Here is a 15,427-nt window from a genome sequence, read left to right on the forward strand (position 1 = left end):
TTTTATTAACATTTCATATATATTATTGCAGACTGTCATCAATAAAAATATGTGTACATTTCTAGTAATGCTTACTTTAAAATCTAGATACTAATATATTGTTCTTGGTAAAAGATCGTTTTTTAGACGGTTTTCTTTTTTTGACTTAAATTCATTAAAATGGTTGGTAATAAACTTGAAATGTTTAAACTAGCACATGTATACACATTATATTTGTTTATTTCATGTTTATAAATTATATTTATTTAATTGAGCACATCTGTAAACATGAAGCAAATGTTTAGCATTATTCTCAAAATTTCAGATTAGTGGAAAAAAGATTTAAATATTATATTTATTTCATACTAAAAAACAAGTTAAAATTTATCCAACTGTAAATATGAAATAAATATGATTTTGATTTTTTTATTAACCTGGAATTCTGGAAATAATGCTACCCTTTGTTTCATATTCACATATGTTGTGCTAACAATACAAACTTGTCTATGTTATTATTTAAAGAGAATAAAGTTTCAAGTATCTGGTTAAAATTAAATTCACTTGCCTACACAATTTTATCAAAAAGAGTTTTTAATGAATTCTCTATTAACATAAAAATTAAACCCACATTATGATTTTTTTTTTATAAGTAGCATTAACTTGTACAATAATCAGTCATAAAAAAATGCTGACAATGTAAGTAAAACATGGCTTTGCCTACTAGTATTTACTCTTATTTCACGCCATGAGAAAGAATATTATTAATGTTACTAAAAACTTAATAAATTGTCATAATTAAAACTACGGGAATAGACTTATGAACAAAGTACAGAAAAACACAGCAATTTGTTTAATAAACTTAGAAAAAATTAAACGATACACATTACTAAAAAAAAGTTACAAAATACAGAATGTATGGAAGCTGAATTTAACAAATTTTGGTCTTAATTCTGACATCTGTTTTAAAGTTAATAAGTATAAGACGGTAGTTAAGTATAAGAAAGATGTGTTTCTCATTATACAATCTCATGTTATGTAATTTCCTTTCTGATCCAAAACAAACAGAAAAATGTATATTAATATTTCCAGTCTGCATGTTACATTATGGTTTGATGTTTCTGAATTTATGGTTTTTTTCTCATTTATAGAGAAACTGTTCTCGCATACTGAATTTCTGAGCAGTATTTTAGCAACTCATATTGTAATGGTTAAGAAGCTTCCAGTAATAGACAAGTGCAAGAATAAAAAAGAGAGAAAGAAAAAGAACAATATAAATTGATGAACAGATTGAAAAAGAAATATCCAGAAGAAACAACAAAAAGATTCTTTGCAGAAAAAATTTCTAGAGTAGGGTAGATAGTTCGGACAATACAAATCATTAAGCTTGAACAAATAAAAGGGAGGGTTGGCTGCTTTGAATTTCCTGTAGATTAAAGCCCTGTAGTAACAGGTCAAACCCTAAGACCAGAAGTATAAATACTGCCGGAGACCAGCGAACATCATTACAGTCTGAGTAGCATTCAAAGTAGTGTACAGCAACAGTAAAGCAAAAGAAAAGTGCATAACTAAAATATATTCTGTTTTGGGATAGTGTTCTAGTCTGTGTCTTAAGTTCAGTGAGTTAGTTGTGAACAAGGGAAAAGATGACATAATTTATTAATAGAAGTTTCGTTTTGGTTTTATTTTCTGAATATTAGAAGCAAATAATTACCTTTTAAAAGTTAATTATTGATTTTTTTAATTGCTATGTTACTTATTATTGTAACAAAATCATTTTTAATTTTGTATTAACTTTTATTAGTTATTGCAGAGTTTAGAGTAAAATCAGAATTGTATTTTGTGATTTATAACTGACTTATCTTGCACATTGTAATCTATTTAAGAATAAACTGTATTTGTAAGATTTGTGCCAACCTTAATATTCTTGACAAATCGCAAACATGTGTCAAAATTTTTATGTAACTGAAATATTAATTTGTAACTCACTTATTAATATTTTTTTCTTTTTCAAAAAATGTATACACTCAGTGAACAACTACAAAATTTAATTAATTGTTAATAATTGAGTTAATAAATACAACTGAGACCTGCACAACACATATATTTTGTTAAAAAAACAGAAACTACTTACACTAATTAAAGATAAAACTCCAATACCTAAAGCCATACGTAATAAACTATTAATCAAAGATTAGCGAAGTTGAACATTGGGTACAATTTCTTTGCATGCTACTGTAATTCTTTTACTGGTTTGATTGTTACCAAAGAATGTTTTTTAATTAAAATAAAAAATAAAACTAAAATTTTTGGTAATAATAAATAGTTCTGGGTAAGATGGTAATTTTTGTTAGTCATAGTGTAAGTGGGTTAACAGTCTTTTCATAATTCTTCATTCCTTCTTCCAAAAGCAGGTAATAGTTTTATAAGCCACTCCTATGACCCCCATCTGCAGCATTATGCTGGTACCTTCTAATTGTAAGTGAAGACAGCCATTTCTTAATTAAGGCACAACAGAATAGCAACTTTACAAGTGGGACTGCTTAGGAGTTGCCAATAGCCTAAATTAGCAGCTGAGATGCTTAGCTACTCCTCGTAACTAACTATATTGAATATTAAATTTATAAAAACTGATTTGTTAAATATTAGAAACAATTTATATCTTCTTTTTAAGTGGTAATGATTGCTAATAAATGCAAGCTACTTGTAGAAAATTTCATTGATCCTTTTATTTTATTGAAGAATATTAATAATAAAACTGAATATTTATTAAATTTAACAATTTTTAATTATTATCCAATTAAACATTATATATCGTTGTGTTAGAGGAAAAATAACTTAGAAATCAAATGCCACATTTTCTTTTCTTAAGTAAATTTGAGAGATTTTTTAAGTAATCTGAAAAAGAGCATCTTTGGAATTCTGATTCTGAAAGCCTTACATTTGTTAATTGTACTTCATGAGATCTATAACCAGAATTTGCTTAAAATTTGCATCATTATTCATTATAGGGTTATAAATGGCTCTTTTAAATCTCAAATTAATTACATTTATAATTTTTTTTATTATTTTGTTTACAAACACTTAATAGTACCACAAAGACAATTTATGGAGATATACTGACTTTTATGAATTCTATTATGAATCCAATTAAACATTGAAGTAAAGTCAGGGTGAGTAGAATTTTTGGCCAAGCCAACATATTGTTGTAACATATCTTTAAAAAAGCATAATAAATGAACAACATTACAGTAAATAGTAATTTGAGATTTATCCATTTCTCTAGAACATCATGATGAATAATGCTTCAAAATTTGAATTAATGTGGTGATCATTTTCAAAGTTATAATCAACTCTTTAAAATACGTTTACAGATTTACTTAAAAATTCTCTCAATGAAGTGGTTGAATTTTTTTTAAAAGTATTTAAAAAATGTAAAACTGAACAGACTAAATTTTTCTGTAAACTTTATGAAAATTTAACTACATTGCTAACATATGTATCTTCAAATTAAACATAATATAAAATTTATTTCTTAAGATTCATGTCTTACATTTTTTAACTGTATAAAAATAATGTTAACTAAGCAAATAGAATTTGCATTTCATATTGTACAGTATATAAAATGAGTTAGTTTATACTAATATAATATTTAATAAAATTACATCATCTGATTTTAGAGGCAGACCTGTTTACTTAAATAAAGAAATGTTAAAATAATATATCAGAGACTGAAAACATATCAGTTTATCAGAATAAACAAAAGATATTTCTGATGACTGATAATACATTTTTAGTGAAAAGAGTATCATTTAAATAATATGTTCAAAATAATTATTGAAGAATTACAAAATTACCTTGTGTGTGTGAAGTCTGCCTACCAAATGATAGAAACCAAAATGAAGTGCTCAGAAAATGTTTGGAATAGTATGAAAAAAGGAAGCTGATTCAGTGAAATTAACATTATAATAAATTTGCTATCAAAATAAAAAGAACTCTTGGGTTTAAATGAAAGCAAAGACTTTTTTTAAGTAAAAATGATAAATTGCAAGAAAAGGAGTGAAAAGCCAACATTATTAAATGTAAAATCAAGTTTTTTCTTATTGTTTTGAAGCTACATGCATTGTATTTAATAACACTGCAACATGTTTATTATTTTTTTTTTATAGTTTTCTACTTTTCTGTCTTTAGTTTAAAAAATACATGTAATACACCTTCTTAAAAAATACCTTCTTCCACTATAAAAATATAATTTGTGTAAAAATATAAAAATTACAGTAAAAGTATAAAGATATATGGTAATTTGCTCTTTGCAAGTTACAATTAGGCTAAATTACTAACTTTTTTTTTCAATTATACATTAAGTACAAGTTATTTATAAATTATGTTACTTGTCATTCCCTTAACTTCATTATTATGATCTTGAAGAAGAATTATTGAGGTTCTACAGTAAAGAGTAGCTAATCTCACAACTGATTTCTATTGTAATTTTTTGGAATGAACTGTAATTTTAAGTTCAAAGGGAACACTATTACTGAATTTTGTTACTTAAGATAACATATTAATGATAAAAAGTTACAATCAAAAGATTGTTGGAGAAGGTTGAAAAAACAACAACTATGTAAACAAAATGTAATAGAACACAATAAAGATGAATACCTGAGATACAGAGAAAGATGGGGTAAACCCAAGAAGCCCCAGAAGATGAAATAATGATTGGCTTTTTAATTCATTTAATTAACCAACCTACTTGGTATATTCTGTTGTACTAGATTGCAGTGTCAACAGTACTGACTGTTGTACTACAGTATGCTTAGTATATGCTAGTATATTCTTTTGTACTAAATTTATAATGAAACTGAATTAGCTCAATGAAATTCTCATTAACTGAATTGAAATTAATTAATTTTTTTCATGTTTTATACTAATAATAAATTAGAAAAAATTTTAAAAATGACAAATAAATTATGAAATTTTATTATACTTAAATATAATTTCAAATTAAATAAATGATCACAGTAATATTAAATTTGAAAATGATTTCATCACATATAATTTTTCAACTCTGATAAAATTAGAAATTAGGATTAATAAAAGCAACTAATAAATTAATTATTATAAAAGCAAATATAATAATTATAAAATATCATAAAGTATAGAAAATGGTACACTGTACAAGATTAAAACTGTAAATAAGTTTATAGAATATTTCTTCTTATAGCACCTGCTCAAATAATACAAGAATTAAATCCAGCACCTACTTTCCCTGATAAAGTATTATTTTAGCCATGATATAATAACCAGGCTTTAGTGTTAACAAGCTCACTGGCTACCTTTTTTTTCAATATCAAATATACAGAGTGATTCAAAGAAACGGGAAATTAAAAAAATTAAATAACGTTATGGAAAAATTTTTTTTAGAAAATGAATTTTACTTCGTGTAATTGTACAAATGTGGCCATTTTAGGATACATACATTTTAGTTAATTTTTTAAAGATAACATCTTGCAGGTGACCTCCTCTTCTACATAAACACTCACGAAGTCTCTTCGTTAAATTGTTCATGGTTTGATGTAACATCTCAACTGGAATTTCCGTAATTGCTTCTCGGATCTTTGCCTTCAGTTCTTCCGTTGTAGCAGGTCTATTGTGGAACACTTTGCTTTTAAGGTGATCCCACAAAAAGTAATCGCAAGCTGAGAGATCAGGCGATCTGGGAGGCCATCTAATGTCACCATTTCGTGAAATGACACGTTATCCAAACAATCGGCGTACAGATGTCATCGATATTCGTGCAGTGTGTGACGTTGCTCCGTCTTGTTCAAACCAGGCTGTGTTAAGAATTGGTGGAAATCTCTTTTGTTGTTCCACAACAAAGGTTTCAAGCATGGATACGTAACGAGCCGACGTAACTGTAATCGCAAGACCGTTGTCATCCTCAAAAAAATAAGGACCTATAACACCATAAGATGACATAGCACACCACACGGTCACTTTCTGGCTGTGCAACGGATGCTGGTGTAGCTGTGTAGGATTTTCTTGTGCCCAGTATCTGAATTCCACTGAGTTGGAAATGCGCTTCGTCTGAAATCCACAGTTCGTGAACTAACTCTTTGTTATCATTTAACTTCTGAAGCATTACATTACAGAATTGTGCTCGCATAACTGCATCGTTTGGTTTCAGTTCCTGGACAATCTGCAACTTGTATGGATGGAATTGCAAGTCCTTCACTAACATTCTTCAAACACTTGAACTATGCAATTGTAAAGATGCTGAGAGACGATGGATTTACCGATGTGGACTTCGTGTGACAGCATCTTGTAAAGCTGGAACATTCTGTGGTGTACGGACGGTTCGCTCACGGCCTGGAGGTTTCTTTTTCATTGTCGAACCAGTTTCCTCAAAATTAGATATCAATGTTTTAATTGCATGTGCTGATGGAACACGGACGTGCCGTCCCAGATTAAAATGACGGCAAAATTCTCAACGCGCTCCCTCCACACTGTCATTGTTTTTGTAAAATGCTTTGATAGCAAATGCATGTTGCGCACCACTCCAAGGATCCATGAAACTAAATGGCAGGTTAGGTTAGAGAGGCTGGCGCCATTTATCAAGTGGTACCAATCGCCCACGGCTACCAACACAACTTTCAAAATTTCCCGTTTCTTTGAATCACCCTGTATGTTTATTAGTAAATATCTTCTTTTTCTATGAATAAAAAAATATATATCTGACACAGCATAACTATAAAATTCAGCCAATTCCCTTTTATTTGAATTGTGGCTTCATCATGACACAAAGACAAGATTTTTTTATGTAAAGTTAGAAACAGCATTAATTTTATTATATGTTTTCTTACTATTATGTTCTATACTTTATATATCTATCCTTGTGTTCAACATTTTATAATACAGAAGTGTGGAAAAAAGTCAACACCAACAAAACCAATTAAAATAAAAAGACTATAAAATAAACAAATGAGGAAGTGTCTATCTAACTTTAGAAATTTAGCCGGGCCAGCCAGAATGGCGTGGGAACTTTCTAGCGACAGACATGTAAATGAAGATAATATTAATTAATTACTAAAATACAATAAAAATGGACAGAGATTTAAAATGACAATCAATAAAGAGATAATTGAAGGTATGGCAATAAAATTAAAAGAGCAAAGCTACTGATGAAGAACTCAAAAGATAAGACACTGTACGATACTACACACAATGATCCAACAGATTGAAGTTCTCCTCAACTGGTTGGAAAGTCAGGAAGACAAAAGATCAGTTTCCTGTTAATATTTTACAAACTCAGATTTTACTTTTACTGTGTAATTAAATCATTTGTAACTTTTTTCATAATATTTCACTACATGTTTATACTGAAATGTATACATCATTAATTAATTTTGATAGTATTAACATTATTAAATTCTGATTTTTGGATTAACTGCAGATCTGATACATATCTTTGATTTATCTACAATTCGCTTTATAGACATTACCTGAATAATCAGAAAAGTGATGTTTCAAGCTGAAGAACAAGTTTAATTTCAATAGTATTTATCAATGCATTTATTTAATGTAAGCCCAATTCTATTCTACCCTTGAACACCATGCCATGCCTGATCAGGATTCAAACTCGGATCCTTCAGATGAAAGGCGGAGACTACACTGAGATTGGCAGTATCCCAGTCCTACTTTAACTTGTCTAGTATTGACAAATCATACATGTTTTAAAATAAGCTCTAAACAATGAGAATTAATAACAATTTAGCATAACAAAATATAATTACCAACCTACAAACCTTAATAACAAAGTAAACAATATCTTACCTGATTATACTGTGATGGTGGTGTATAAGGTGGAGGTACTGGAGCTGTATCTTCTTGTGTTGCTATACTAGGATCAGAAGAACACTTGACTAGTCTTGGAGGGAGAGAAGCACCTTGTTCCAAGTCTGATTCAGGTGAGGAGGCATATGATAGCCGCAATGAGGTCATCGGGAAGAGGAAGTCATCTGACAAAGCTTCATCAGGCTAAGGTAGGATATACACACAGACACACAAATGCATGGTTACTACAACACTTCACACAGACACACGCAGAAAATAAAAATTGTTAGAACAGAAAGCCTACTAGATTATTATAAAACTTTCATGAACAAATTTATTCTGATATCAAATTTTACATATGTCGGTGCAAAAAATTATTTAAGTCTCTTAATGGTGCAAATGATTCGTTAATATATTTTAAAAGTTAAAATAAAAACAATTACAACAGTAAAACTGAATAAAATAATATTAATGCTGTTATTAATTCTATGATTCAAAAAATTCCAAAATATAACTAAATTAATAGCGTTTAAAAAATTCATTTATGACATTTAGTCAAAAGCATACATAGCAATAAAGCATAATCTTAGTAATTATATAGTCCAAAATAAATTATTACAGAATATTGAAAATTTTCTCAATTAATTACCTAACTAATTTGTGAACATAATATATTTCACAATAGAAAATAGAATAATAACATAAACAGTTTTTAATTTGAACAAAGTTAAATTTATTAAAAAAATATAAACAGAATAATAATATCCATCTAACTACAAAATTTATACACTTTTACAAAACTGTACAAACGGTTTAAAGATCTTATTAGAAAAAAAATTATAATAAAGTTAAGAAAAAAGATCTTGAACACAAAAGCAAATTAATTCAAACATACACAAAAGAAATAAAGCTAGCAAAGTACTTTTTAATTTATTAGTAGAATAAGTCATACAAAAATATGTTTTAGAAAATTTCAAATATGTGAAAAAAAACAAGGGTGGTAAAATAAAGAAGGTTTAGTGCATAATATGTAGATGACATAACCTTCTCACCCCACTGAGGCTTGTGCATGGGAGATGGAAATGATGGAATTTTGTAGCGTATGAAAAATGCCATGGCTGACCGGGGTTTGAACCCAGGACCTCTGAATGAAAGGCCAAGGTGCTACCACTATTTCACAGAGACCGATTACATCAGACAATGTATATAAACATACTATGCTCGTAACTGAACTAACTGAAGGATTATCAGCACTGCAGATTACATGCTATACTCTAACTACACCTCTGTAATAAACAATAATATATACAAAAACTGCAAGTTTTAATAAAATGTTTGCAGTGTCTCCCTTATAAAATTTTACTTACTTTAATTTTTCAGTTTTAACTTTTTTTTAATACAAAAATCAAATAGCAAATCAAGTACTGCATTGTTCAAAAAGGCCTATGCTTATTTAAATTTCACTATCCCTTCTGAAAGAGTTTACTGAAAGGATATAAATAGACTTTGTTTTCATATCATCATTATATTTTTCTTGTCATCTATTACAAGTAAAGCAATTTCATCAATGAATTATGAATATGTATTTATTCTGTTTCCACATTAATCCAAATCAAGATCATTTTCTGTTGTATTGTTGCACTGTTCAACTTCTTTTATTACTGAAACTAGTTTATCGCTGAAAGGTGCTTCTGAGTTTGTAAATGATGCCAATTGTATTTATTGGCTATTACTTTATGATCAGGATTTACATTGTAATAAATCAGCAACATGATTCATTTTTTTTTTTTAATTTCATGACCATCTGTTATATCATGAAGTTAATATAATTGAGATTTTAGTCGAGGAACCTGTCAGTGGGAGCTATATTTAGGGAGATCCTAATATATTAATTTATGTTACACAGATTTACTTATCAAATTTTAAGTAATCATAGAATTTTCAAATTAATAAATGTAATTTATTAGTAAAACATATAATAATTACAAAAAATATGATTATTCCAAAGAACAAAATAACTGTAATATGATTTTAATATTAGGACAATTACCTTCAAAATTTATTTTTAAACATAACAGAAAGAAATATGTACATATTAATAAACAATCTAATCTGAAAAAGAATGGATGTTATACCATTACAATCTAAAAGAAAAACTAAAAATAATGTAATCATTTCTACAATATAAATGAACTCTACAGGTTACCAACACTTTGTGTTCATATTGGTTAAAACAAAACTTCATATTTTTCTATATTCATAATCAAATATTTTTTAAAGCCTAAATTCGAAATAGATAGTTTTGCAAAATTAAAACAACTTTAAGGTGCAAATTACTAGAGTTAAAACAAAATTATATATACAAAAATCATATAAGGGTAAATTTAAACAAATAACAGCATCAGCAATTTTTTTCTAACACTACAATAACCCATCGATTTTAAATAATTAAATTAAATAAATATCCGATACAAACAAATACAGCAGGTATATAATATATACCTGCTGGTATATAATATATCACTTCTAAGGCCTACTTTTTTTTAATACAACTGAAAACGAATGTTGTACATGTGATTGTACAAATAAATAACTTACATACACACACACACACACACACACATATATATATATATATATATATATATATATATATATTAATTGTTCATTATATACATAGTAAATAATACTCATTACATTTACATTCTTTATACTAAAAGAAGAAAGTAATATATTAAAGAATTAATTATCAAACTTTCAGCTAAAGCTTTCTATAAATAAAATCTAAATCATAAAAGCAAGGAGGATCATAAATGTATAGATTTGGGTGAACAGTTCTAAAGAACATTATGAGATCTCTATGAAGTGTTATTAAGAACTTCTTGGATATTTGAATTGATTACCTGTGATAATAAACTTATATATCATTAAGTCTACTAGCTCAGAAATCTAATGACTTAGCAATCATAATGTTGTGAGACATCGTGTACATTTTGCGACCATGTATTTGTTAGCAGTATGGCTCGATTCAGTGATTAACAAACGCAATTTTTAAATAAAACTCTTGAAATCAGCAAAATACATTAAGAATACTTTGGGGTTTATTAGAAGTCAAGCATCAGCTATTAAACAATGTTTTGAACAGCAATTAACTCCAGGGGCAATCAGGTACAACAGCTTGGAAGACTATATAGCACACAACTTGAGAAAATGTTGAAAAAGTCTGTCGGTTAATGCACCATGCAACTAACATTTGACTGAAATCAGCATTGTATACTGGAAGACTATTATATACTCAAATATACATTATATAGTCAACAACTATTTGAATTTGCTTGGCGTTTCTTTAAAGTGCTCTGGTACGAGCCAAATAAAGAAATATCAAATAATAGATCACATGTTTGTCAATAGCATGTATTTATTGTTTTGTCTGCAATCAAAAAGCAGCAATCATTTATGCAGATGAAGAAGGTCATATTAAGACAAACTGTATGTTCGCTCTTTTTCCAAGCTATTTTGGGGCAATTGTATTTTACAGGCAATCGTTAACTTCTAAGCTCTGCAGTTAAAAATGATTAAACACTGAGGGGGTGAAAAGAGAATATGTTCCACTACTGGCTCATATCTTAACGATACCTGTATATGTCACCCTAGAATATAAATTTTTGTGAATAACAGCTTGCCAAGCATCTCACATCCTCTGTACTTACCAGATTATAATTATAATTTTTCATTTTATTCAAAAATAAGTGGACAAATAGAATAAGTAGTTAAAGAAAACTAAGACAGAGATAAAATTTTAATTTCTTGTAAAGAAGTACAGTACAAAACAAGAAAAATGCAACACCTCAAAGTTTTAGAAAAAACTACGGGAGTGTTTGAGGCCCAGTGAAATTCTGTATTCATTGTTTAATTTCATGTCATGTGAGACCTACTTTTAAGTAAATGAAAGCAACACTACATAGTCTAATATTGTTTAAAATTTTTAAAAAACTTTTTTACAGTACCTCATTTACTTAGGAATGTACAAAAATTTATTGGGTATAAATAAGGAAATTAAATAATATAACAATTAATAAAATCGATCTTACCAGCACATTGAAATAAGCTCTAGATCTTTCAGCTTACTTGAAAGCTATCATCAGAAGTTAAAAATATTACATTAAAGTCAGAAATTAAAAAATCAAGTTAAAATGTATAAACAGTCTTGATTGTCCAGTCCTAATACAGTATCTGAAGGAAAATATATATATATATATATATATATATATATATACTGGTGAATTAAAATGAAATCAATCAGAATCATGTTATCAATGAGATATATTAAATTATTATTTCTTTACATTTATATTTAGTATGTTTTTAAATAATATATCATCTTTAAACATTTTTTGTTGTTTAATTAGATTTTTATTATTTTAGTAAATATATTTTTTTAAATTAGAAGTATTATAATATTTATAAGAAATATCTTATACCGTAAATTTATGACCATTTACGTTGACCATAAATGGTCTTTTATACAATCATAATAATTTCATGAAAATCTTAAATACTTCTTATAAATATTTTACATTTCTAATTTAAAAAAATATGATATTTACTGTATTAATAAAAATTTAATTAATGAACAAAAATTGCTTAAGATGATATATTATTTAAGAATATACTAAATATAAATATAAAGAAATAATAATTTAATAATAATTCTAATAATTATCTCCTTCAGTATACTGTTAGGACTGGACAGGCAAGACTGTATATACATTTTAACCTATGATTTTTTAATTTTTGACTTAATATAATATTTTTAACTTCTGATGATGACTTTCAAGTAAGCCAAAAACATTGGGATAAGAGATTATCCCAATGTGCTGGTAAGGTGGATTTTATTAATTGTTATATTATTTAATTATTTAACATAGCAGTACCATGTTCAAGAAATTAAATAAAGAAATATACACAGCTATTCTATATTATGCAAAAATTTAATTTTAAAAACTCTTAATTAAAAAGAAGTATATAATTTGTTCACTTGCAACTTGCAAACTAATTAACTGGGAACAAGATAATGTTAGCAAACAAGGAAAAACAAAAACCTTATTAATCTAAACAATAATATTAACATGGAATAGTAGAAGTTAAAGAAATAATTAATAAAGCATAAAGCAATTCACAACTGAAAACAAATAGTATTAGGAAGCCAAGATTACACAAAGCCAAAGAATTGTTCAGTGATTATATTATTTGAGGAATTATGAGGAAAAAGATGATGATGGTAATAATACTGATGATTATGATTCAAAGGAAATGTAGGATAGAATAATGTTGTGACAGGTAATGGTGGAATTGGAGGAGGTGGTGGAGGAGGCAAATAAAGATCAGAAAGGAATTCAGCTGTCTGCAAAACAGACAATCCCACACCAACATTGTAAAAATAAAAAAAATAAATAAATATAACAAAACACATACTACAAACTAATTTAAGATATCTTTTTTTTTTAAATTCTGTTGTACTAAAAAAATTAAATCCACAAAAAAATCTTTGAATACAACTTTTTATGTAATACAGAGGAAATCACATACAAATAAATGGATAAAAAAATGTGTTTATGGACATAAAATTTAATTTAATGCAGCTAAACAAGCTCTTGATAATCTAACAACTAGAAAACATTTGCGATTTTATTTGATTTGGAGAATTTATGTTGAATTATTTCCATTTAAAACAATGTTTATTTGATGACAGACTTCAAAATCCATCATGACCGATTTAAAACTCAGAATTAAAAATTAAAAACCAATACTTTCAATACAAGAAGATATACAGATTGCTAAAACTTTTGTCAGTGTAAGCATTTTATATCAATTATTAAATTATTACCTTATTAATCATTTTACAAACACAAAGTATTAAAACAATAAATCAGTATTAAAATAATGCATCAATTTTATTCAATCAAAATTATTATGCCACTTTAATCAATTATGTTATCTTGTTTATCCGATTTTTGTTTTTCTTTGAGACTGATCCAACAGAGTTACAAATAGAATAACCATATATGGTCTTTTCTTATAAGAAAGAGAGACTATGGTACATAGATAAAACCAAATATAATTTGATAGGACAATTTAATCCTTTAATATAATCGTTTTGCAACTACATTTACTGCTAATAAAAAAAACTTTTTACCAACACGAATGTCATTTAACTATTTAAGAACTTTTTGTTAGCCAACTTAAATATATGTTGCAACAAAAATCTATTTTCTTTCAGGAAATCAAGAGCCATTCATGTACAGATGTAGGGTCCCCTTAAGGAATAATATCTTGTTCAAACCCAAAATACTGTCATGCGAAAGTATCTAGCTAAATTATTCAACCAGACTCCCACTGCAAGTTATATAAAAAAGCCATTAAGTGTGTTCAGATAACTTCAATTGAATTTGTATGGTTTTTTTTTTATGTGTTGATACTGTTAAATTTTATGTTTGTAAATTTTTTATTATTTAAATATGATAATTTCATGATTTTTAAGCAATCTTATAAAATTTTCATGCTACGATTAATATATTTTGAACAAGTTTCTATTTTCATTAGTCAATCTGAAAAAAATTAATTCTGATGTTTTGCGTACTAATTGGATCTATTAGCGACTATAAATCAGTTTGACTTTATTAAATCTATTGCAGACATTGAAGATTGATTTGCATAATCCTCAGTTACAAATTTATTGGTGCATGCTTTGACATTATGTTAAATGATTTTGTATATTTTTTGTGTCATTTTGCAAGCAACACACAAGATTCTTTTCTGAAAATACTAATAATGTTGTAAGAATTTTGTGTTTTCTAGATAAATTTTCATTTATCATTGCAAAGCTTTTCCAGCTTTGTATCATTTTCTAAAACATTTTGAAAACATAATTTAATTTACCAATTATACATTATGTTATCTGACTGATCAATAATATTTTAAATGTACAAGTGGGTATTAGAAAATCTTATGAAGAAAAAAGAATTGTCAAAAAAGTTTGAAATATAAAAGAGTAATGAACAACGACAAAATCTTTATAAGATATGAATTATGCAAACTATAAATAAAATACAAAAAAAAAAAAACAGAAATTTATTAGACTAAGCATTTACGTTAAACCCATCACCACCAATGCATAACTAAGAGGTTTTAGTATTAATTAAATAGCAAATATTGAATATTACAATGAAATACCATCACCATTGCTTCAACAACTTACATTAATTAGTCCTGGCTTCTCAAGACATCCCTAATTATTTGAATCTAATGTCTATTTGTAAACTACAAAGTAAATATTTCTAACTAATTATGCTATGAGCAAAACACAAGTATAAAACATACAAATTTAAAAAGTATAATCAAATTATTATACTAATATAATGATCTATAAATGAATATCTCAAAAGTAAGGACTGGTAGATTATTAAAAAAAAAAACTTAACTTATTAAAAACATTGCTACCAGATAAATATTTTTACATATCCACCTTATAGTAAAACTCCTGAATTTTTTGTCAGAGTTGAGATTTCAGAGATCTGAGAATTTATGGGGTTGATATTTTTTGTAATAGTTGGGTATGAGG

General features: G+C 27.1%; 1 protein-coding gene across 4 annotated transcripts in view; it reads right to left on the bottom strand.

The window, feature by feature from the left end:
• Window positions 1-15,427, bottom strand: part of LOC142325405 (tight junction protein ZO-3-like) — a 981,859-nt gene that overhangs the window by 25,125 nt on the left and 941,307 nt on the right. For all 4 annotated transcript variants that reach the window (XM_075367134.1, XM_075367133.1, XM_075367135.1 and 1 more), the window contains one exon: window positions 7,807-8,010. In XM_075367134.1, coding sequence (XP_075223249.1) covers window positions 7,807-8,010 — 204 coding nt within the window. The remainder of the gene's footprint in view (window positions 1-7,806; window positions 8,011-15,427) is intronic.

The sequence above is a fragment of the Lycorma delicatula genome, chromosome 5, assembly GCF_047948215.1.
Source record: "Lycorma delicatula isolate Av1 chromosome 5, ASM4794821v1, whole genome shotgun sequence".
Taxonomy (NCBI): Eukaryota; Metazoa; Arthropoda; class Insecta; order Hemiptera; family Fulgoridae; genus Lycorma; species Lycorma delicatula.